General features: G+C 34.7%; 2 protein-coding genes across 2 annotated transcripts in view; one reads left to right on the top strand and one right to left on the bottom strand.

The window, feature by feature from the left end:
- Wb (wing blister) overlaps nucleotides 1-1,722 on the top strand; it is a 163,791-nt gene extending 162,069 nt beyond the window's left edge. Inside the window, exon 53 of the mRNA XM_064035090.1 lies at nucleotides 70-1,722. Coding sequence (XP_063891160.1) covers nucleotides 70-212 — 143 coding nt within the window. The 3' untranslated portion in view covers nucleotides 213-1,722. The remainder of the gene's footprint in view (nucleotides 1-69) is intronic.
- On the bottom strand, nucleotides 1,708-26,424 carry LOC110376988 (lysosome-associated membrane glycoprotein 2). Its single transcript, XM_064035130.1, has 6 exons — nucleotides 26,206-26,424; nucleotides 23,463-23,879; nucleotides 7,358-7,582; nucleotides 5,788-5,976; nucleotides 3,946-4,097; nucleotides 1,708-3,466 (listed from the first exon to the last, which is right to left on the bottom strand). The coding sequence occupies exons 1-5, from the start codon at nucleotides 26,261-26,263 to the stop codon at nucleotides 3,955-3,957; spliced, it is 1,032 nt and encodes a 343-aa protein (XP_063891200.1). The 5' UTR covers nucleotides 26,264-26,424; the 3' UTR covers nucleotides 1,708-3,466; nucleotides 3,946-3,954.
- Nucleotides 26,425-26,730: the final 306 nt, after the last annotated feature.

The following is a 26,730-nucleotide window of genomic DNA, read 5'->3' as shown; positions in this document are numbered from 1 at the left end:
CCACCATCCCAAACTAAGTACATACCTACCTTTCAAATAAAAACTTTTTTCTTCAACTATTATTTCCAGAAGGTGTAATGGAGACCACGGACGGCGGCAAAAACTTCAACGGCTGCATCCGAGACGTCGTAATAGGAGGACAGAAGAAAGACTGGAAAGAAATGGAGTCACTTCACAACGTCCTACTGGACTCCTGTCCCATACCACAGTAGACCTTATGCCACAGGTTATAAGGTTCAAATTCAAATGTAACGAACAATATGCTTCGTTCACTCAGTGCCATGTTTAGCCTAGCGTGGGCCGAGACTTGTACTTATGAAATTAATAGAAAATCGATTAAGATTACTGCCAAAATAATGGCGACAATGTCTGATCGATTTGGTTATAAGCCAATGTTCTTTTAACATCATACATTGTTGTGACTTACTTGCCTCTACCATTCTTTATACTTAATCGAATGTACTTATGCCAATAAAGAAAAACTAATATGGGCCAATTACATGAAAAAGCAATCGACTTATTTCTCTTAACGGCCAAAGAGTACAAAGGGGAAACCGTGTGTGCGATTCCTAAACAGAATGTAATAGTCTGCAATGTGCCTTATATTGTGTAGTCTGTACCAAAAAGTGCCATTACTATAATAATTTTATACAAGTTAGTGCTGATCCATAGATCTGTTCCAATCGAATACCTATCGATAAAATTGAAAACAGAACTCTCAAACTATCGATATTTTATTTTTCATATTTTGCCTCGATTTATAATAATCACATTTCAGACAGTGAGGCTTTTTACGAGGCTATGTAAATATGTTAGAATACACAACTCTAGCGCAAATACTCCTGTAAATAGAGTACTTAATATTTCCACCAGTATTCTTATGATAAATGTACATAATAATTTAGTTTATTTTTCTTTAATTTTGTTATAATTAACTTAGGATAGAGCACGGAGTAAATTTTAAAGAGATGCGATCAGAGAGCCAATTAAAAAATCGTGTTTCAAAAATACTTTTATTCGATTTTAGAACCTCCTCTTTTTTGTTAAATGGATTAAGTGAAGCCATCTTTACTCCATGGCCAAATACAAACGACAAAAAGTTGTTGAAATCAAAATGATTATTATTGTTGAAGGAAAGATGCATTTAAATAATAGTCATTAGTGTAATCTAGGCATTTATGTGCTGTAGGAATTGCTATTTGTAAATGAACAGCTATATTTTCTAAAACTTTTTGGACACTAGGATTGTTTATCTAACCTGATTGACATTTGTTGGTAAACTGTGTTTTGTTGTTTTACACAAGAAGAAATGTATAAATTATATTATTGACGCCAGAATAATGTTACATTAAATAATTGTATTGTTTGATTGTATTTTCATCTGACCAAAATACCAAATTGTTATTTAACATTGTTTTATTATGAAATTTATAATTCGATTGCTGTCTTTTCGGCATACACTTTTCATAAGATGTGTGCGTTGAAGTTGCGAGCACTTTATGTTCAATCAAATAATAATGTAGTATTGTAAATAAATAAATAGGGATCAGCTTTAATAGTTAAAAAGAGCGATTCATTGTCACAAAAATAATTTATTTAAGAATCAAGTGTTCAGTAGAATATAATTGTACATAATTAGTTTGGTCGATGTATATAAAATACGTATTTATTATACCTGCTTTTCAGAGGAGAAATAAAAGTCGACTGTGGCAATAAAAAACATTTATTTCTTTTTTTCGAATCGTGTACATCAATCGGCACGGCTTACGAAAAAATGAATATTTGATACTAAACTGAGATGTCTTAGTTTTAGTATTAAAGTCACATTTTTAGTAAGTTTGTCACCGACCTGCTATACGGCCAACTGTTTAGGTAGAGGAATCAATCAAGTGTTAAAAATAGAAGTCTTATAAGTGGGCCGTATATCAGGTCCTAAGCGGAACCTGAGTCCCGATACCCTTCGCGTTCCATCACCCGGCGAGTTACCTGCAGTCGATATTATTGCCGAGACTTGATATAATTGTAGTATTGTGTATTAGTTGTTGATATCCTCGACTGCAAGGAAACTGCCACAACTCTGGGCAATTCATTGCCATTTACAAATATTATTTATTTATACTCTGAGACCACAGTATTAATGAAATGTCCATTCTGAAGTTATCAGTGTTGCCATTCTCACAGAGAGCTCCTTTTCGAATATTTAAGCAATTTTTTTTCCATTGTACTTAGGTGATGTTTTATTTTTTTACATGGCAACATTGATGACCACAGATCTACATAAATACAGCAATGATATTGTCCAGCTTTAAATTGTTACACTTAAAATAGTCTGAATACTAAATTCTAATAAAATAAAGACACTGCATTCATTTTATTATAGACTAACTATAACTAAAACGGATTTAATTATTATATTTACGGATATTATGGACATTTTCGACAAAAAAATTGACTCCATATACATACAATGTTAAGTTATACTTGCATATAACTGAAATGATAACATCTTTGGACTAAACAAAGCACATACAAAATATAAAAGTCTAAAAAATCATGAATATTTAAATATTATAATTATTGCAAATTTTGACGAACATAATATACTATTCTACCCTCCTTCGTTAATAATTACTACTACATCACATTTTTACAATGTTACTGTATCTATATCAATTGGATTTTTATAGCATTTTTTTACACTATTATGGCCGAAACGAAAATGGCTTAAAGTATTATAATTTTTAAAGTTTTATTATTTTTCACATAACATAGCTGTTTTATAAGAAATTAAAGTTGATAATGGATACAGTCATAATAGGAAACCGATTAAAAGGAATTATTTTAAAATCAATGAATCAAAATATGGAATAATCAGTATTTTTTATAATTTTGAGCAAATTCAACTATACACTATCTGCCCGCTAAAACTGAAAATTTTAATTATAATGTTATCTCAATACATGAGCTATTTTTATTATAATTTTTATTTCTAAATTACCGGTCAGTGTGCAAAGCTTCGAAAACAGGAAATAGGTAAAACAAAATATGGGATTAGAGATTAAAAAAGGAATACGTATTTCACCTAACTGCCGTCCCCATATTCAATCAATCTGTTGGTTTTGCTTAATAGAGAGAAAGGCAACACTGATGTCAATATTCTATCCCTATGAAACAAAACATCGGTTAGAGTATTGGGGAATGACCGTTAATGTTTGCACATAGACCGGGAACTTCGGCCAAATACTGATGATTTTGATTAATAAGCAGAAGAACAAGGCCTTTCAAAGGACATATTTTTATGTTTTTTTTTTTGCTAAATGAGATGGCTATATAATAATAATGAGGGATAGACAGGTGTGATTTAGCCAGGTGCGGGTAAATGCGATGCAAACAATGTATAACTGTTTTCTATATTTTTTCATTTCACGTATTGACTACTATCGCCGATTCTCCGAACGGCTGCTTTCTGAAATAGAGGGGGTTTGTAAGTACCTACTTGTATTTTTTTAGTATAATAAACGAAGTAACTGGAAGTTGATAGAAAATTATCGCTGTTCCTCTTTTGAAATGAGTAATAAAATCAATGTCAAGACTTTTAAAGATTTTAAATAACATAACGACAGATGTTGCTTTTATAACAGGTATCTGGGTTGAGGTCAGATAGCCAGTCGCTCCTTGTAAAGCACTGGTACTCAGTCGCATCCGGTTACACTGGAAGCAGACCCCAACATAGTTGGGAAAAGGCTCGGGAGACGATAAATGACAGATGTTGCTTTACAACTTTAGTTTCTTTTTTCCACATTGAGCAGGCGTGGTGATTAACGCTCAATCTTTCTCCGTGTGAGAGGAGGCCTGTGCCCAGCAGTGGGACGATGAAGGCTATAACTTCGTACTTTAGTTCAGTGTGCTGTGAACTCATAGATACTCTGTAGTAGAGGTACTTACAGCCACAGCCTACATGGAGAGGTACCCGCGGGCAGCCGAGCGGCGCCGGCCCACCAGGTAGGCCACCAGCACCACCACCACCAGCCCGCCCAGCGCGCAACCCACGGCGATGGGCACCGCGTCAGGGACGTCGCCGCCGCCGCATTCACGAGCTGAAATTTCAATATCAAGTATTAGGCAAATTGAAACACAACTCAGGTGGTTTATTTTAATATTTGTATGCTTTCACGGTAAAACATAGCGCACCGTAATACCTTTACTCAATAAATATTTCTGATCTGGAACCGCAGTAACCGCTAGTCTATTTTGCCAACGTGGTCTCAAGTTTTATTCTTGAGACGTTTCAGATCTCTAAAAGTCGGCCTATGATTTTTACAAAGTTTTTTTCATTATAAAAATTGTGTTATTATTTTAGGATTAATCGCCCCCGATATTGTAATCAGATCTACAATACGACAACAAAAGCCATTTTCACCACGGAACAAGTAACTTAAATTGAAAACACTCTTGCTTTTTGATGGCGCATATGTTTTTATGATAACTCAAGGAAACAGCCCAATTTCAATAGTGTTTATTCAAATAGTAAATTGGTCAGAACATTTAGACTAGTATCATTTTCTAGATAATTAGGTATATCAACCTACTAAAACCGTTCAACCATATTTACTAACTTAAGACCGTATAGGTACAATGTAATTTTATGTCGCTTTAGGATTTAGATTTCCTGAGCTGACCCTGAATGTCACCGACGATTAAATAATTGTGAGCGTATAATTATCTAATCGGAGTTTAATGTCCGTCCGTCACAGCCCGGCATTATTATTGTCTCCATTAAATCCGTTTTATTAACAAATAATCATTTTAATATAATAGCTACACTACAAGTATCAGAAACTTGTTTTCTTTTTAACATCAGAAATCATCAACTTTATTCATCAAGTATTTAAAATAAATAAATATGTATAATGAAACCAAAGCCAGTATTTAAACATAAATAAACATGTAAGCGTGTTTAAAAACCGCAGCATTGTGACCTGCGCACGCGCAGCCAGACGCGCGATAACGCGGCACGATAGCGGAGCCGATAGCATCAGGACTGTTCGTTATATACTGTTATTCATTACATTAACGTCCAACCGCTATTTTGTATTGTTTTTATTTTTAGTGTAAAAAATGTAGGACATGATACACGAACCTTATCGTGATATCAAAATAAATATCCTGTTTCTGAGTCAACAAAGTGATAATTGCCATTCAATTTTGTAATATTGCGAAAGTATAGGTAATTGCAATGACACAAATATTAAAAAAAGCTGTCCACTAAGAAAAGCGGATTTGTTTTATTCAGTATGGCTGACACTTTTCTGCATTGTCCACTGTCATTTAATAATTTCCTTTCATTAATATGCAGACTAAATTTCAAGGTCGACTTCTAATAATAAGCTCCTACAACTACTACAGCTATAACCAGGTACTAAATCAAGACGGCTAATCGTCATCTTTCATCACTTCGATCATCCATTCAAACCTGTATATTACAAGAAATCCTGTATATCCCCCTATTTTAAACACCGAGCGAGTTCACAAGGGCCACTTACTGTGTAGTATGTAAGGATATATAGTTAAGTTATACTTGAGGAAACATTCGTATGTACTATGTCGAATTAGATTTAGATATCTGTAATGGCAAAGGAACTATGCGAAATAAATAAATAAATATTTTTTTATGAGAAATCATCAAATGACCCCTCCCGCTCTGGGGTCAGAAGTGGTAGCTTTCGAAGCCCGCAGACCACTTGTTCCCCTTCGTCTCTTACACTACAAAACAAAAGAACCACTCACCAGCGCTGAACTTGGTATCGGGCACAGTCCTGTAGGCCTCCTCCTGCAGCCTCGACAGCGTGAGCACGGCGACGGCACTGGCCGACTCCGAGGTCATGTTGAGGCGGGTCTCCGGCTTGCAGCGGTAGGATGTCGCCAGGGGAGTCAGCCACTCCGCGCCGTGGTAGAGGTCCATTGGCTCCTTTGATGCTGAAAAGGGTATTTGAAGATTAGGAATTTATCTATAGTAATATAATAAAGAGAGAATTCGTTTGTTTGTACCGTAAACGCTGTGACACTACGGAACCGATTTGATCCCCGATCCTCGAGTAAAAAAGTCCGGGAAGAAGTTTCACCGGGACGCGGGTGAAACCACCAGAAAAGGCTAGTGAGTATATAAGGAAAATCAAAAGTCTAAATATATCGTGAAGGTCATCTCCATGATAGCAAGATTCACAACTATTTAGAAGTTTTTCCTTTTCTATAATAATATAATAAACCTTTGCTTTAATAAAAATGCGATATGTAGGTTCTTATTTAATCCTATAGGTATGTTAAAAAAAATAATAAATTACCAGAAGCTTATCAGTAAATTAGTACCTATATAAAATTCGGTTAAACATAACTAACGGAAGTTCACAGAGCATTTGCGCGCACGCATCGGTCGGATAGTCCGATCCGAATATAACGGTTATCATGACTAAAAGTTAAAGTTCCGGTTGACTCAGAAATTATGAGGAAAATCCCACCAAACGCGAAAGTAAAAAGTGAATCGGAATCCGGGACGATATTTAGAGGTATTTCAAATCATTCTTGGTATGGCTAAGAGGAAAATTATCAGTAATCAGAATTAGTATTTATCGGCTATCTTCCTAGTAATTTTGATCACAGTTTATCTATCCTACTACCGCGTGAAAACGGCTAGTAATTTTATATACGACCAAATATCGTTATAACGTACTCTCACTACACAAATGCGTAATAAAACACATAGATTAATACTGCGTAAGTACATAAATAAATACGTATAAATAAATCTCTGCAGCGATAATTTCAAGTTCAGAGGTGAATTGGGGTCAGCCTTGTTGTACAATAATGATTGAAGAGACAGTTTATACGAGCTATAAATCTTTGTGAAACAGGAATACCGCACCATTTTGTAGTAGGTATAGACGCTAGCAGGTTAACCGACCCGAATCTTTAAATTTTTACCATCCAACATAATCCTTCCACTATTATGATTATGGAGGTAGAAAATCGATTGAAGGATATTGACAGACTTACGTAGGTTGATGTGCTTTCGTCTGTAGATCACGAAATAGGTAGCAAAGGTGTTAATTGAGTCTGAACACAAAATAAAATGTGTACAAATTATTCTATAAGGAAGTTGTTGTGTTTTCCTCAACAATTGAAAACCTATTTAAATAATTGTGGCCAATTTCAGTTAATTTTAAAAACGTGCGGGTTCAGCGACTCGCGCATTTTCCAAAGTAAAATACCCACCCGCGTGCTCTTGTCGCTTGTCACTTGCGCATGTTAACTTGTTCCAGCTACAAGCACCGTGTAAATAAATAAATAAAAATATACTTACATCCATTAACAAAGTTATCAGGAGACAGGGAGACATTCAGACTCTTCAGTCCATACTCCTTTGTGGTATCATTCCTCTGGTACACAAACGTCATGTTGTTGGCCATGGTCGAGTTGACGGAGCTCATCCAGCTGATTATCAGCCACTGGTCGGCGTCCGCGCAGCTGCCGTTGACAACTGTCGCGTTTACTGGCACGTTTAACTTGACGTACGATAGAGAGGTTACTGGAAAGAAAATAACATAGAATTTAGTTTTTCTTAGATCGTTTAGTACAACTAAGGGTCATAATGTGACTATGTCGCGGTCTGCTTATAGCTTTGATTTATAAATGATTTAAAAATGGATTGAAGCGAACAGCACATTTTGAAAGTAATGTGAGAAATGTACAGCCCCAAAACTATCAACAAATTGTCACATAATGGTGCACAGATAAACATTTTAACATAGGGGAGTATTGTCAATGAGTATTGTCGACAAATCCGACATCGCGTTACAAACTGGACATTGTCAAGCCGTTTTAAGAAAGATATGTAGTAGCAATGCATGCTGTTTGATTAGGAATAAACGGCAAAACAAACTTCATATCACATTTCTAGTTATGAGATTTTTTTCAGTAAATAATAGAGAAGAAATTTAAATATACAATAGTTTCATGCAGATGACGTGTGAAATAACGTTCTCACAGTCTAAATAGTGTGTCTAGAACCTTGTAGATAAATAATACTATTTATTGCAATATTTCTTTGTCTTAAAAGAAACCTTACTTAGTTATTCAACAATATTTAATTAGTAATAAAGCAAGTAACTCAATATACGAACGGTAGCATGATTCATACATACAAACACATTTTGCAAGCATTTTAATCACAAAGAATATAAAACCTCTTTTATGTATTGTTGCGTTTGTTTATTTTGCAGGTAAGTGACTGGGAATTTGAAAGCCAGTTTCATTTTAAACAACAATTTCATATTAATCCCATATTAGTCCAACTATAGATAGATACTAAAATAATGAAGAACAAAACATTGTTTCTTTGTACTCTCCGAAACTACTAAATCCAGGTACAGGCAGTAATTCCCAAGGAACGCGGGAATGCCTTAGGAAAGTTTTGCCAAATCTCCATGTGCACTATAATTTGCAAATATTTTGAGAATTATTAGCAACATTATCTCAGTCTAATTTCCTCAAGACTACATAATTCCAACATAATTATTAAAACAACCAACATACTAAATGCATCAGAAACCGGTATCAGAAGTTAGCGTGCATCGCATCGTGCGCTCGGCGAATAAACACAACTATTGTCGATCGTGTGACCTCTGCCACGACCGTCAAATGAAAAAAATCCTTTGTGCTCTATGATCACTGTGAATGCAGCTATTGACAATATCGATTATCTTGCAGTGGAGAAATTACATGACCTGCTTTACGGTCGTTGTTTATTATCATTCCTATCTACAACTATCATTATTATGAATTTATTGATCAGTAAGAAGTGACAAACTAGAACAAAATATATAATTCTACCCGATACCCGTTTACCGTTTCACCCGAGTCGCATGGAAACTTTTTCCGGTACTCACATAAAATTGCAAAAATTGCAAAAAGCCTATGTGACTCGGGAAGAGTATAGCTTTCCATAATGAAAAAAATGTTCGAATCGGTTTAGTAGTTTCGGAGCCTTAAGGGTACAAACAATGAAACTGTATCTACCATTATTATATTTCCAAGCAAACGTCCTTAGAAACACAAAAAATATCCTATTGTCACCATACATCCACAAGCCTAATGTCTGGAGATAAAATGAATAACTGATCCGTCGAAATCAATAAAGGAGTTAAAAATACTCTAGAAGACTGAACAGTTGGCGTACACGAAAATTCTGCAGACAAAACTAAACTTAAATCTGGACTGAATAGTCTGAAATCACCAACCCGCATTGAGCAAGCGTGGTGATTAACGCTCAATCCTTCTCCGTGTGAGAGGAGGCCGCAGCCCAGCAGTGGGACGACAAACTCTGATGATGATGAGGAAACTATAGTTACCGAGTTGAACGTAAAAACCTTTATGTAATAGTTTCATTGCAATATTTGGAACGTTCTACAGTTTCTTGTGATGCACTTGCAGTTACGACATGGCCGTATCTTTTGTGTTTGCTCAGAAATAAATCACTTTCACGTTCGTTTGTGACGTTTTGAGTAGATACGTCGACGAAGCACGCTAGGCGTGAAATAATTTAACTGCACTACACATTTCAACTCCAAAAAAAAATAAATTGACTTTATTAAAAGGGCACTAAAGTATATAATATTATGATCCAAAAAAAATAAAATAACATCAGAAAAATCGCAAATCTCGCACACATATTATTTTTGGTTCCCAAAATGGATTAATGGTCACCAAATTCTATCCAACTAAAATATTAATATTACTACCAAAAATCAAAGTTAGTGACGAAAACGAATCGCTGCAAAACCGACTCCGCTTAGTCTTGTCTGCCCTACCCCTAGAGTGCAATTCAAAACCGCGTAGGCGCGGAGGGGCGAGGCGGCCTGCGAGCTGAGGCGCAGGTAGTTTTAAGGCTCGCCGCTGCGGCTGAGGCTGGCCGGCGGAGCCGGCCAGCAAGCCGAAGCTGCGGTGGTGAACGTGAAAACCATCTGCGACGATAAGCTCGCATGGGACCGCCGGAGCCCCGCAGCGCCGGAGCCGTGACAGAAGCCATGCTTGCTGCATGTTGCGTGCTTACATTTTAAACGCACTGAGTTACACACAAATTCATATAACAATAAATAAGCGACGTAAGTTTGGGAACCCTAGTATATTAATTGGTATTTAGGAAATATTCTAGCGATCGTTAGCTTTTTTAGTCTAACAAAAATGACCAAATTAGGAGTCATGGTATTACATAATTGGTAACATCTAAGTAGTGACAATATATAATATTTGGTCTAAAGTGTATTTTAAAGGCGTCCATAAATTTTTTTAGTAGTCAATAATAAGAAAAAATGGTTTTATCTAATAATATTTTTGGAAACGTTGTTTGGTGACCATTTATCCATTTTGGTAACCGTTTAGAATTTTTTTGGTAGTAAAATAGGTACTTTTTTGGGTGGTGTTTAAACATAAGCCTAAGTTTAATAACAACATGAACGTCCGTTTTTTCTGAAAACTACTGTGAAAGTTCGTGGTAAACAGTTGTTTTAAGAAAAACCTTAAGAAAAACTGAATGTTCAGTTTTCTATTCAGGATAATAATATAACTATTTAAACGAAGCTAATAAATATAAAAACAACCAAAATACATTTTCTATTCATAAAATAAGTATCCAAAAACTGCCTTAACAAGTTACCTAACTCAACTACGTCAGTACCCGGTGACGTAAAAGGAGACAAATTGGTCATCCCACATCTGACGTAGGTACGTATAAGTTAATAATTTTGTATGAGTCAGCAATGCACTGAGCTGCATATGCGGGGCTTCTTAAACCATTACTTCTATCCATGGAGAACAAAAAGACTAGTGGAGGTGACATAACGGTGAAATAATCGCCAAGAAAGTAGCGCACCAAAATGTGGGACGAGCAACGTTACTGTTTTCGCCCTCCATTGGACCCGAAAATTTTTTGTAAGACCAAAAATCGTAAACAGATGTGCCAAAGAAGCCTCTTTACTGATCGTTTCGGTCATGGCCACCGTAAGAATTTGACCTAGTAGAAGGTGCTTGACCTACCTGCATTATAGCATCTCTGCTCATTCTTTCCTTACTCCGTACTTCTATCGCGTATTCACGACTCACGTCAAGGTTAGTACGTTCATTTAGTTTCAGTAAGTAATTAGTACTGTAATTTTCAGTCTATATTTATAATGTTAAATGTGATTTATTATTATTAGGAACTAGTTCCTAGTGTAGTTATGATTTAGTATTTTTTTCCTTTTACTTCCACTAATACGTAAATAGTAAATAACTTCCCTGTCCCGTGAGTCATACGTGATACACACTGATTGTTTAACTGTTATGTCTGCTTCTAGAACAGTGGTTAAAAGTAGCTTCTGCCTTAGATCAGATAGGTACCTACCATTATTTAGTAGGAAAATTATGAGAGATTTGTTCTTATTTTTAGCCATCATTCATATACTTAAGCTTGTGTCAAAGTCTATATGTTCGTTCTTTATACTTATCAAGTTATTTCCTTATTATTATTATGAACGTCAGTAGGTATGTCATTGATTTACATTATCTTATCACTCACACCAAACGTACTTACTCAACTATTCGACATACTTGTAATTTTATTATTAATTAGTCACGATATTCTTCTAAAATAAATTCTCGTTTGCAATGCCTACATCTATATAAATTCCTAGTTTAAATGAATGAATCTATAGTCATATAATAAAGAGGAAAAATTGTTTGTTTTACCCTAAAGGCTCCGAAACTACTGAACCGATTTGAAAAAAAAAAATAAACTGTTGGAAAGCTACACTCGTCAAGAAAAGTCCGGCAATAAAAAAATTGAGTAAGTACATAATATTATATGATTGAACGTTATATGATTTACCGTGTAATAACAAAAGAGACATACATTTATCTCAGGCATTCCGATAACCACATTTCATACATTCCATAGTAATGTGTTTTAGTTGTTGTCGGGGAATTACCCAGTCCTATAAAAAGGAAACCGCGAAATGATTAGAACACAGGATGTTATATATTTACTTCACACTATTTCTATAGCTACCTAGGCATTGTTAGATCGATAATGCACTTTGGCTGTTACTAACTGACTTGCACAATGGTTATGTAGACTTAGTATAAGTGATGGGGTTATGACTCCCCATGGCGTGTAACCTCGTATGTTACGTGCACTTATTATGTAGGTGTGGGGCAAACAAGTTAGGCTTACGATTACATATGTGAAAAAGTAGATTACAAAGTTTTGAAAACACATTTTTATTGTACTATCTAAATTCTAAAGTATATCAGTACAGCTTTAAATTACCTATGCTAGCACATTCCCAGTTCTTTCACCCGCCTCCTAGGGGAATACTCTTTATACTCCTAGGCACTCAAATAAAGTAACTTTCTACTGGTGAAAGAATTTTCAAAATCAATATAGTGGAAGAAGGTAAGCTTGCCTCTTTATTACATGTATTAGTTTAGATTCGCAATAAAAAATACATCGCAAAGTTAACAAAATTCCATAGCGACATGGGTATGTACCTAGTTTCATTTATGAATGTCAACAAACCGGCAACAGAAGTACACAGGTGCTAACAGTTACCATACAATGACTAGGCTAGGCATATAGTAGCTACGTAGAGCTAGCCAAGCAACACAGTTCATCTACTTAACACGACGCATGTGCGACCGAGTTTGCTTCGACACAGTTTCAACGACTATGAATGAGTGATGGCCAGAAGTCCCATTAAATGCAGGAATAACTTTCAGAGAAAGGTAGGTTTGCGAAGGGTGGTTAGGTTTGAAAAAGGATCAAATTCTGTACAAGGAATATAACTCTTGATCCCAGAAATTGATTTGTTGTATCTGAATTTGTAAACGCAACTACGACACAAAAAGTATCATTGATAGGTTTCCAGAGAAAACTTATTCTATAAGAACTTTTGAATAGTTATATTAGGTACCATAATTTGCTTTGGGCCTAAGACCACAGGTTCACGTATAACCATAGTAGGCATCGTATCAAAATCTACCTACTGGTAGTTTCCTCAACTACTTTTTTAACGTCTACGAGTTTCCTCGACCAGTACCTTTTTTAACGTTTAATTTCCTACTTTATTATTAGCTACCGATTTTCCTCGATATATTTAAAGTGTGCCTTCTGTTTCACCCACGAGGGGACATTCGACACACATTCGTACGTTACTTAGTCGCGCGATGACTCACCGCACTGAATCAGCGCAGGCGCAGCTATGTCGCTCACTCACTGTTTACATCTCACCTTTCTTCGCGGAATATTATAAATGAGATATGGCGATATCATGTTAATGAGAGTAAGGTTTTTAATGAACTTAAACTTTGACATTGAGAATATCTCATTTTAAAGACAAGAATAACTGCCTCACTGGTGGTTTTTATTTTGCCAAAATGGCGTCAGTGTGTAATTAGTTTTTTTTTTTTTTTTTAATTCCACAGATGCGGGTAAAATCTCAGGAAAACTAAACGCTTTTAAAATAAAAATATACTTACATTAGCATTTTATTATATGCAGAAACCAGAATCAGAAAAAAAAATTAGAATACAATCAATAGATGCAAAGCCAAAGATTGCAAACGGAATATGAAATAATTTTCTAAATTGGCATCTACAAATGGGACAGAAAGGACACACTACCAAAGTCACATAACCCTTTTTCCCATCAGAGAAAAAGGTTATTACTTCAGTAAGCCCACGTTTCATGATAGTTTGATTCTTAGCTCCGGTAGTATTTGCAGAAGATTAGGCATAATATACACGCTGCTATCTGGTACTACGATGAGACGTGACCGATAACACAGTGGGTGGCACGTCTGCGATAGCAAACAGTAACTAGTCTATGTACATTCCTTATTAGAATAACTTAAATAAGTTACATATTTTTACTCCTGAAGGTTCATTTGAAATCTCGATTTCTGGTTCAAAATTATTTTAAATCTCATAAAAGGCGTCGAAAAATTGGTCCTTATCGCTGTAACCCGGTAGTGTACCATAAAGGCTGGCGGCATTGCCACGATGAATGGCAATGCTTAAACGTTGATTTATTTGGTTGAAATATTTTAAGATCTAAATACATATGAGTAGGTATGTGTATTACGCTTTATCTTATCTTTCCAACCTTCGTAATTTATGCATCATGAAACGTTAATTTTAGAACGAACACTTTGTCAGCGTAAAGGGACACACGAACAGTTTTCTTATGATTGATTTTTTTTATGGATTTGGTTTTGAGGAGTACTTATTTAGCCTTCTTCTATCTTCAAGTTACAGACATTGAAGGAATATTTTATAACTCGTTTACTGCCAAATATTACCGGAATACACTAACTACTAAATCTTGAGAGATTTGTAGACTGACTACTTGGCAAGAGTTTCTCAGAACTAGAAGTTTTCGAAGACATCGAATATAAAGTAGTTACGCATAATAAATAATACGAGTATGCTGTCTAGAACTCTAGGTTAGAAAATAAAGGTACTGTTTAAACAAACCGTTGGTACGACATAGATATTATAACTTCAACAGTTAAGTAAACAGACTACAGCTTGTGTTATACGTACAAGAATAATGTAAAATAAACGAGAATAATATTATTGTTAAATAACATATTTTTATAAATAAATGAAGGAATCGAATCCCACGTATTATGATGAAAAAACATTCATGTGTCTAGCCTTTTCCCAACTATGTTGGAGTCGGCTTTCAGTGTAAACAGATGCAGCTGAGTACCAGTGTCTTACAAGGAGCGACTGCTCATCTGACTTCCTCAACCCAGTTACCCGGGCAACCCATTACCCCTTGGTAAGACTGGTTGTCAGACTTGCTGGCTTCTGACTATCCGTAACGACTGCCAAAGATGTTCAAATGACAGCCGGGCTTTCCGAAACATTATAATTTGTTTAATCAACGGACAAACTTAATTACGTTTAAATAAATATTTTATATCGTTAATTTTATTTATAGCTTATCTTAACAAAGTTTATTGACCTCTGTAGATTATTATTTTTGGAATACATACAGACCCGAGTGGAAAATATTGGGATATCTACATATTTTATTGTCGAGACTCCGAAGGTCCACGACACAATTCAACAAAGAAAAAAACAAATTTTAAAACTTTTTTGTTAGCTGTACAAAATGCTACTTATAAATGATTTTGGATGTTTGTTCCTCATTTACGCTTAAAAGGCTGAACGGATTTTGCTAAAATTTAGGCCGCTATAGCTTATACTTTCAGTTTAACATATAAGCTCATAGTCGCCTCAGGAAGCGGGTGAAACCGCGAACGGAAGCTTGTCATTACAATATAATAATATCCATGTAACTAGTATGTAGTACCACATAATATTGACAACAGAGCGCCATTGACTGTTATCATTGAATGCAAGGGGCGTTTGCAATGCGTCACTACTTATCAATACCATTTGTACTTGAAATTTGATTATTTTATTTATTCACACTCTGTTTTCCCTTGAATCGACAACATCGTGTGTATTCCCTACCAATTCCTGAGATGTATTTTCTGCGATATTTTAGTGTTTCGGAAGGCACCTTAAACTGTAGGTCCCGGCTGTCATTGAACCTCTTCGGCAGTCGTTACGGGTAGTCAGAAGCCAGTAAGTCTGACACCAGTCTTACCAAGGGGTATTGGGTTGCCCGGGTAACTGGGTTGAGGATGTCAGATAGGCAGTCGCTTCTTGGTGGACGTTGTGCAATTTTTTCCTTGCAAAAATAGAAGTATTGAAGAGTGGGCGTTTTAAAGGTTGTCATTTGTTGACGTTGAAAAATTCTGATTAATCTATTTGAAGGAACAATTTGTGATTTCTATAGCTGAATTCAGTTGTTTAGATTTTAGAATGAAACTTGATAACAATACTATGTGTATTCTATACTTTCATATTCACAAGTGTTCATTGTCTTCGTGAAAAATAAACCACGAATTTCATTACCATACAAATCAAGTACAATAGAGAAATTGTCATTGTAATATGCTGAAAAAAATAAATTGTTTCCTATTTATATTATTCTCCTTCGCCTTTATTTTCATATGATTAAATCAGCATCTATTTCTTATAAGTCTGAAGATTATAGAAAAATATTTTGAATTATATGTATAGGAAGGCTACTTTTTATCCGGGTGCACGAAGAAGTTTCCATGAAACTGTCTACGGATTAATACTACTGTGGAAACACGGTGCATTCAGTGTTGGATTATATAAAGCAAAAACTAATACCCCTAACTTTTGATAACATTGTTCTTTGTTCTATCTGAACAATCTACTGTTTATTTAACTCTACACACACTGCGTCACGGGATCTTGTTAGACGGACGTATTGCTTCCAAGTACCATTTAAAGTATAGAATAAATATTTCAATATCAAATTAGTATATTATTTCTTTTAATCCCATACCTCCTATAGGTTATGGGCCCAGTGCGAAAAAGGACTTTTAGTAGTGAGAACATTCAGTAGTGCGTAGTGACAGTAAAGTGCATAGTTGTAAATAAAAATAAAGTTGTGACAATGGAAAAAGTGAAAAGAAACATTAAGCCTTTTAATGGAGAAAAGTACAGTGTATGGAAATTTAGAATTCGTACACTGCTTTCAGAGTTAAACTTGCTCAGTGTTATTGACGAAGAAATTCCTGGAACGCGATCCGCTGAGTGGGAAAAGAATAATAAGGCAGCCAAAAGTATTATAGTCGAATATTTGGCGGACTCATATCTTAATTATATTAATGAAAATGGGACTGCTCAAGCAGTTTTTAAACATTTTGACGCGATCTATGAAAGGAAAAGTGTAGCAACTCAATTAGCGCTGAGAAAACAATTATTGGGATTAAAATTAAAAGCCGATATACCCTTGATCAAACACTTCTCAACATTTGACGATCTGCTGACAGAATTATCAGCTGCTGGAGCTAAATTAGAGGAAACGGACAAAGTAGCTCATTTATTACTTACTCTCCCGAATACATATGATGGCGTTATCACTGCAATTGAGACACTATCTGAAGAAAATATCACTCTCGGTTTTGTAAAACTAGACTATTAGATCACGAAGTAAAATTAAAAAACGAGAGTCGTGATACCAGTTTAAAGATACTCCATGTTGAAGAAAAATATAATAAAAACAGATACAATCGCACAAAACAAAACTATTTGAAGAATACAACATTCAAGAAAACAAACAAACAAAAATTTGTGAAATGTCATTACTGTGGACGCAAAGGACACAAGAAACAGGATTGTTTCTATTTCAAAGACAGACAAATATACAAAACAATGCCCCAGAAAGGACAAGACAAGTCCAAACTATTGCCCTGCAAGAGGGAACGACCTCGAATTCTTCTTTTTCAGGATTTGCGTTCATGACAAGCGCATACCATTATGAAAAAGACCACTCGACAATTAAATTCCTATTAGATTCAGGAGCGTCTGATCACATCACAAATAGAGATGATCTCTTCACATCGTTTGAATGTTTAAATCCTCCTTTAAAAATTTCAGTAGCTAAAAACAATACATTTATTTCAGCAACTAAAAGGGGAAACATAAATCTTATCAGTCAAACAGGAGTGCAAGGAATACTTACAAATGTATTGTTCTGTGCCGAAGTACCATATAATTTAATATCGGTATCAAAGATGCAGCAAGCAGGATTCACCATAATATTTGATGACAAAGGCACACAAATTACAAAGGAAGGTAAAATCATCATGAAAGGTAAGACATTGAATAATCTTATAGTTCTAGAGTTTAAAATACCAGTAATAAAGGGGAATCCGCTTCCCAAGCATGTTATGTTAATGAAAATAAATATGAATTATGGCATCAACGCCTAGGACATATAAGTAAAACTAAATTCCTGCAGTTAAAATGTCATAATATGATTGATGACTTAGATGAAATAAATACCGTAACTCCAAATGATAAGTTGTGTGAAGCATGCATAAATGGGAAGCAGACTCGCCTGCCTTTTAATAAAGTTAAAGACAAAAGTTACATTAAACGCCCTCTGTTTATTGTGCATTCAGATGTTTGTGGTCCTATAACACCTCCAACAATAGATAACAGAAATTATTTTGTTTTATTTGTTGATGAATACACACATTATTGTGTGGTGTATATGTTAACTTACAAATCAGAAGTGTTTACAGCTTTTAAAGACTATGTCGCTAAAAGTGAGGCTAAATTCAATTTCAAAGTAGTAAATCTTTATAGTGATAACGGTGGTGAATACTTATCCACCGAAATGAAAAACTACTGTAGAGAAAGAGGCATAAGCTATCATTTAACAGTTCCTAGGACCCCACAGTTAAATGGTGTTGCAGAACGTATGGTTCGCACAATAACAGAAAAAGCTCGTGCTATGTTAAATGGCACTAAAGCATCAAAACGTTTTGGGAAATGCAGTTTTAACTGCAGTTTATTTAATAAATATTACGCCTACGAAAGCTTTAAGTCAATCAAAGACACCATACGAGATGTGGCATGATAGGAAACCAAGCGTTAAAAATCTCAGAGTTTTCGGTTCAACTGTATATGTTCATAATAAAACCAGTAAAACAAATTTGACAATAGGTCGTGGAAAGGAATACTGGTAGGTTATGAACCCAATGGTTATAAAGTTTGGAATACAGAATTCGAAAAATATGAAACTGTAAGGGACGTTGTAATTGATGAGACTAATTTTATCGAATCTAGGCCTTCATTACGACCTGAACGGAGTAATAATACATATTCCCAAGACGAAACTGATAATGACTCCGTAACAAAATCAGTGTCTTATAAGTCTCATAGTTCTGGCCCTAAATCAGATAGCTCTCAATCTGATGAATGCAGTACAAGTAAAATTCGAAAAATCGGTAGTCATGAAATACCGAATGAACCTGAAAATGAATCTGAGAGTAGTTTGAAACACAAAAATCAGGATAAACCTGATGAATTTTTAAATTTACGAAGAAGTGAAAGACTGAAAACATGTTCGCGTAAATCATATAATGAAAATGACTATGATGTCTATAGTGCGTTATCCATCACAAGTAATATACCAAAATCATTAAATGAAATTAAATCTCTGAACGATAGGAATCAGTGGGAAAAAGCAGTCAGAGAAGAACTCAATTCTCTTAAGAAAAATAATACATGGACATTAGTACCAAAACCATTAAATAAAAATATTGTAGACTGTAAATGGATATTCACTATTAAAAATGACGTTTCAGGTCAACCTTCAAGATATAAGGCACGTCTTGTCGCTAGAGGTTTCAGTCAAGAATATCTTAGTGATTATAATGAAACATTTGCACCAGTTGCTAGAATAGCAAGCTTTAGATTCTTAATTAGCTACGCAAATCAATATAATTTACTGATTCATCATATGGATGTAAAAACAGCATTTCTAAATGGTACACTAAAGGAAGAAATCTACATGAAAGTTCCTGAAGGTGTAAAATGTAAAGATAATTACGTATGCAAATTAAACAAAGCTCTTTATGGCTTAAAACAATCAGCTAGATGTTGGTACGAAACATTTGAACAATGTCTCAAAGAAATAGGTTTTCAGAACTCCCCAGTAGATAGGTGTATATATATGAAAGGTAAAGGAGACATTTCTAAAATATTTACGTAATCTTGTACGTCGATGATTTAGTTATAGCATGTGCAGATTTGCAAACAATGAATAATTTCAAAGCATATTTAATGACTAAATTCGAAATGACCGACTTACACGATATCAAATTATTTTTGGGCATTAAAATAGAGAGACACCATGATAAAATTACTTTAGACCAAAGTGCTTACATTAAAACCGTTTTGAATAAATTTAATATGAGTGATTGCAATCCTATAAACACACCGATGGAGCTTAAATTAAACTATGAAGCTCTTAACGCTGATAAGAAGTGTGACGCACCATGCCGTCACCTGATCGGTTGTTTAATGTACATTATGCTTTGTACGCGTCCGGACTTAAGTACATGCGTAAATATTTTAAGTCGGTACACAAATAAGAACAATAAAGAATTGTGGTTATGCTTAAAGCGAGTTTTAAGATATATCAAAGGCACAATTGATTTGAAGTTAACATATACAAGAAATAATTACAATAACATCCTAAGTGGATATGTCGACTCAGATTGGGGTGGCCACGATTGTAATGATAGGAAAAGCACTACTGGATATGTGTTTAAATTATTTGATCAAAATACAATTACATGGTGTACAAAGAGACAAACATCAGTAGCGGTCTCGTCTACTGAATCGAATATATGGCTTTATATGAAGCTGTTAAAGAAGCATTATGGCTTAAGTCTCTGGCAGAAAGCATAAACTAAAAATTAATAAGCCCATTATTTTATATGAAGATAATAACGGATGTATTAGCATAGCTAATAATCCAACAAGTCATAAAAGGTCCAAACACATAGATATAAAATATCATTTCTCTAGAGAACAAGTTGAGAAAAATGTAATAAAATTAAATTATATTTCCACAGGTAACCAGTTGGCAGACTTGTTGACAAAACCTTTACCAGTCGTGTCTTTTATAAGACTGAGAAAAGGATTGGGTATAGAATAAGTTTTAATTTAAGTACAATTTCATTATGAAATGGTCTGATCAGGTTTTTCTGGGTTTTCCCTGATCCTGTGCAGCAAATGTTGGACCATTATTGTACAGTTGTCCCAGACCTTACTTGGAAGTATAATATGTTACGTCGTATTTATAAGTTGGTATTCACTTTGTAATGTTGAATTGTAGACTAGATACTGTATAGTAAACTAACGAATGACTAAAAGTTAGGGATTAATTTTTGAGGGGGCGTGTTGGATTATATAAAGCAAAAACTAATACCCCTAACTTTTGATAACATTGTTCTTTGTTCTATCTGAACAATCTACTGTTTATTTAACTCTACACACACTGCGTCACGGGATCTTGTTAGACGGACGTATTGCTTCCAAGTACCATTTAAAGTATAGAATAAATATTTCAATATCAAATTAGTATATTATTTCTTTTAATCCCATACCTCCTATATTCAGTACAGTAGTTTTACCAAATATTACCTTTAAATAAAATGTGAATGCGATTATTTAAATCACATATATTTTTTACAAAAGCCACCGTTATCTTCAGACCAACTGATTCGGCCTGTACTAATTATTATAAAGGCCACATACATTAATTATGCGAAAATAAAAAAACATTTTAAATAATCGCAAACCACTATCGATTAGTGTTTAAAATTATAAATTATATTATCAACACATAACTAATTAAATCTGTGGTACACACAATGTATCAAAAAACACGTTTTGAATTCGACATGATAATTTTGTACATATCTGTTTAAATTTTGTTTAAAATCACGTTTGCTTAACTTTAGAAGTATTGCCTGAACGCGCTATAGAAATCCAATAAAATACTCAGGAGGTAGGCCATTTATAGAGGAAGTTTATAGGCTACTTTTTATCCGGGTGAACTTAAATTAGCGAGACGAGACAAAGCAAGGGTAACCCAATTATCTCCAGAATATAGGTAAACCATATGTTATACAATATCTTTCAAGAATATTAGTGTTTATTTTTTTGGCAACACCTAGCATTGCGTCACTCTAGTTCTCAATAGGTAAGTATTGGCAAAGGTCAAGAACATATACGTAATAAGAATAACGTTATTCCTACTAGGAATACTTACAAGCGCACTCGGGATATTGAACGTTTGTAGAAAATGGTTACGTAAGCAGATAAGACGCCAAGTAGAAAAATACGTAGGTTATGGAGAAAAATGATCATTATTTTTTTCATCAGGTAATATTACAAATTGTTAAACATTTTTATAAAAATTGTAAGCTTTATTTTTCAAAATATCAAATCTACTAGTTCCTACGTGGGCATCGAAGCCACGACCCTGAACACAAGCCGGTGCATCGTTTCATCAATTACAATGACCCTGCAGTTATATGCCAAACCTGTAGGTGATTAAACCCGGAACTAAATAAGGCCAAAGGATTTTTAAAATCAATTGGCGCTTCCTACCTTTTAAACTTTACGGTTATTGGAAAAATTGTAGGAAGTTTTAACTGTATGTAAAAAAGCGATGTTGGTGTATAGTTTCCTATTAATAAAATTGTTATGAACATACTTTCGTTACGTGAAACAGTTTCGTTACTAGGTATAGTTCGTTCGTGCATAATCATAATGAGCCTTTATATCGTCCCACTGCTGGGCTGCGGCTTCCTCTCACACGGAGAAGGATTGAGCGTTAATCACCACGCTTGCTCAGTGCGGGTTGGTGATTCCAGACATAGTCCAGGTTTCTTTGAGATGTTTTCCTTCACTTTTAATCAGTTATTGGTGTCTAAGATACACTTAGAGAGTACATACAAATAACTTAGCAATTTTAAAGTAAATCATTTGATACTTATCCTGAAGTAATTTGTTAAAAATATTATTATTACTCTGCGAATGCTATAGACGTTTATTTATCAGACCCGCACATATTTAATGTTGCGGACTTTAAAAATATTTGAACCATAATAAACATTAGCCGACCGAAAAAAATGTAGCCAATGTCTTGTTTTAAAGAACAAGTTTTTATTTTTGTCACAATGTAGGGCCCAGTGTGGACCACTGGTCTAATTTTAATAACACAATTGTCTACTGATTTTTTTAAAGCCTAATTTGGATTAATTTCCTGTAGAAAAAGATGATTCGTTTTTTTGTTGGTTTAGCCAGTTGAATAGATGTTCACAAAAGATTTTTGAGATAATGTTTGGTACAGTATTTTAGACAGCCTGATTTATTAGAGCATATAAATAAATAATTATAAGTCTAATAATCTTGTACAATGTACATAAAAAAATATATGTCATGACTTTTGAGACAGTGTAATACAACTTTTTTAGGTAAGTACCTGTTTTTACACCATCAGTAAGAAATATTAAAATTATTAATATAGCCATGGACATTTGAAATAGCTTTCTGTAGGTGTAGCTCTGTAGCTCATTATCATTTTTAATAACTAACACTGACAAATGATGTCATCGGTTTTATAAAAAAAAAAACGGAATTCAATGTCGTTTTTTAAACTTATTTTAGCAATCAAGGTAACTGTTTAAAAAATGCTTATATCAGGCTTATTTTATACTTGAACCCTTATTGCTAGGTTTTTTGATGTGACAGAGAGTACAAAAAAAATGGGCTTTGGGGCTGTTTTTGGTAATTTCACAATGTGCTGATTTCTGCTAAGAATACCTTCAAAACTTGCATCAAATTTCAAGGCAAGATTCAATTTATCATAATAAATTAAAAACCTATTTGAAATCAAATGCTAGGCAAGAAAAAAAACTCAAATAATAATATAACAAAGAGGTTTGACTCACCGCTGTCGACAACCTTGGTGTAAGTAACATTGAGTTGAGCTGCAAACTGCACCAAGATGCAAGTCACATTCTTGCTGTCTGTGTACATCCATGTTCCTTGGTCTGGGGGAGGAAGGGGTCCCGGGGCTGGGGTTGGGGCTGGAGCTGGGGCTGGAGTGGGGGCCGGAGTTGGCGCTTGTGTTGTGGTCGTCGTGGGTTTAGTGGTTGGGGGCGTAGTTGGGGGAGTAGTTGGGGGCGTAGTTGGGGGAGTAGTTGGGGGCGTAGTTGGGGGTGTTGTCGGTGGGGTCGTCGGTGGGGTGGTGGGCGCAGCAGTCGTAGTAGGCGCGGGCGTTGTATCCGGTTCAGGGGTGGTCAAGTCTTTGTGAGGATCCACGGGAATGATGATTGTTTTTGGTGTTGTGATCGGATCACCAGCACCTATGGGCCAAAATTTTCATTTGAATTAGTAACAAATTTCAGCTTATGCTGCCTGACATACACTATTGGACTCCTTGAATGTGCCATACCACTCTAACCGTCCAACTTGATACAAATAGACTGTAGTAAAATAAAATACATTGATTGAAAATCTCCCCTAATTAAACTCATCCTCTAAAATGTAAATACAAAATTGATAATTAAGTATGTATATTGATCAATCTGAGTCAGCATCAGGTTACAGCAGGTCATTTGAATATCTCTGTATCAGTGTGCACGCACTCATATGATGAATCATTGATATCGTCTGAACCATTAAGTCCTGTTACAATATTGACACATGGGGCTTTCTAGTGGTAAATAAATATAGAGTAATGCACCCTAATGTAACAAACCAGTTGTTAAAAAAAAAACTTTATAGAAATTCAGAACAGGAAATCCAACCTATGTACTTATGCTCATTTACCAATAAGAATGAGTAACAAAAAATCATATAACTTGCCTTTAGGAACTGAGAATTACAATAATGTGCAATAAATTATGTGAATGTTGATTTACTGATAAAATTGTTATTTTAAATTAAATAATAATAGTACCTATCCTATATCTAGTATACTTCACTAATAGAAAGGAATCATTTTTTGTTTGTTTATACCTTAAGGCTCCAAAACAATTGAACCGATATGAAAAATTCTTCCGTTTTGGAACTGTTTAGTCTTCCAATTTAGTTTTCAATTGGCTATATTTTATCTGAGTATTATTAAGAAGCACCTCCAGTAAGCAAATGAAACTATGGGAAGATGGCTAGTATAAAATACTTTCGCAAAAGTAAGAATAATTTGCAATTGTTTTGCCAACAGAGTTTCTTTACCTAATTTGTCATAGTTCAATGACCATTGTTGTTATAAGGCCTATCAGTAACATATTATATTAATGAAATTTTGTATTTTAGATAAGTGAGGGGGTCTCAACAGATACTAGAAATTTGATATGCGTAAATAAAGTAGATTTTGGGTTATAGGGGGGTAGAATTTGGCCCGAAATGGTTCGTGTAATATAACCCACGGTCGGTGTGTCGCTTTTTTTTGCTCGAACTTGGCGGACACACTGCCGTGTGTCTAGATATGTCCACAAAATTAACCTACCACCCGTTAATCACAGTATTTACCATTTAATAATTAATTAAACTTAATGGTTGCTTGCTTTGTACACAACATTTTAGATCATTTTAATTAGTCATCAATCAAAAGTCAAATATTGAATTGATGACTCAACATCTGCCTAGCCTTTTCCTATGTTGGGATTGGTAGTGAACCCCAGCTCTCAATCTCACTCAGCCAATGGTAGGCTTCCAGTACACACAGATGCAGCCAAGAGTATTACAGGGAGCCACTGCCTATCTGACCTTCAGAATAACCCAATAGCAATTAGCTCAGATGTCTAAAGAAAACTGGGATTCAATATAAAATGTGCATTTAGAAATATGAAGGATCAAAAATATCCTCAGACCAAGTGATGCAAACATGTTTCTTCTTGGTATAGTATAGATTAAAAACCTAATAATAAAATATGGCTTTTCTAGCAACTAAAGCTATCTGTTAATATGTAGAACTTTAAATATTAAATGATTTCTTATTATATCACAATCAAACACTATCTTTTAACTGTCTACCAACATAATAAAAATACATAGAGATTGCTTGATAGTGAACAAGTATTGTTATTGTCTATAACCTTCAAGTAGGTAACAAGTAATGATTTTGAAATGACCCCAAAAATATGTACATAAGAAACTAAGTTTGAATGAACCAATTTATTTATGTTCAGACCAAAATGTGGGTCATATACTTGCTTGTTGTGAAAAAATACCATTGTTTTAACGTGAAACGGTTATGAAAGACTTTTTGTGAGACTTTTCCTGTAAAGGTCATTTTATTCAATTATAAAAATGCTTAGCATTACTTACGAAGGTACTTCTTATAAGGAAAATTTTTAGTTCATATGAATCAATCAGATTTATACAGATACAAGTTGTTTTATAACTGTGTCATTATGTTAATATAAAGTACTGCATTACTTGTAATTTTCGTAGAATTAGCTAGGCACATAGCTATATAGTCGTAACAATATTAACTTGAGGGTACACTTTTCTAGAATGTCTCGGAACCACGGTAACGCTTACTCGAACTCTTTTTTGTCGCTAATTGCGCAAATAACGCTCAATCACGACAACAAAGCGCTCAAGGCGTACTCTCGGACCGACATAATGATAAAAAGCAACAAAGAACCTATTGCAACACAAATAGTTGTACGAAATAACACTTACCGTACTGCGAACAACTGCATAGTACCACTAACAACAAACAAAACCTGAGACGAGACATGGTGGATGTATTGCGACGCAATGTTTTAGATAACTGTGCACGAACTATCTCACAATTATAAATGCGGTGCTAGTAAGTGATACGACGATAATCCGGTTGGAGAAACGTCCACGGATACGGAATGTCAATCGCAGACAGCTGAGCTGGGTTACCAACTAAAACTTTTATATGCTACTAATGTGTGTGCTTTGGTCAAATGCCGTCATTATTGTTCAGTTTGGTGATTAGTGGTGATTAATTCTAAACCCTTAAATCCATTAGAGAAAGATGTATAATAAAATACCAGTGGGGAATTTACTTTTCTTAGAATCGAATCATTAAGATAAAATCTTTATGTATGTATGTACAAAAATGATAAAAAAAATAATTGTAGCATCTTACAAGCACAATTCGGGTTATGCATTCGAGACTCATTCTGAGTTATCACCGAATGATGTAATTTTAAAACAAATCATGTTTTATTATTA

Source organism: Helicoverpa armigera, chromosome 6, assembly GCF_030705265.1.
Source record: "Helicoverpa armigera isolate CAAS_96S chromosome 6, ASM3070526v1, whole genome shotgun sequence".
Taxonomy (NCBI): domain Eukaryota; kingdom Metazoa; phylum Arthropoda; class Insecta; order Lepidoptera; family Noctuidae; genus Helicoverpa; species Helicoverpa armigera.
Note: the sequence above shows the minus strand (reverse complement) of the source record. Positions and strands in the feature narration are given on the sequence as shown.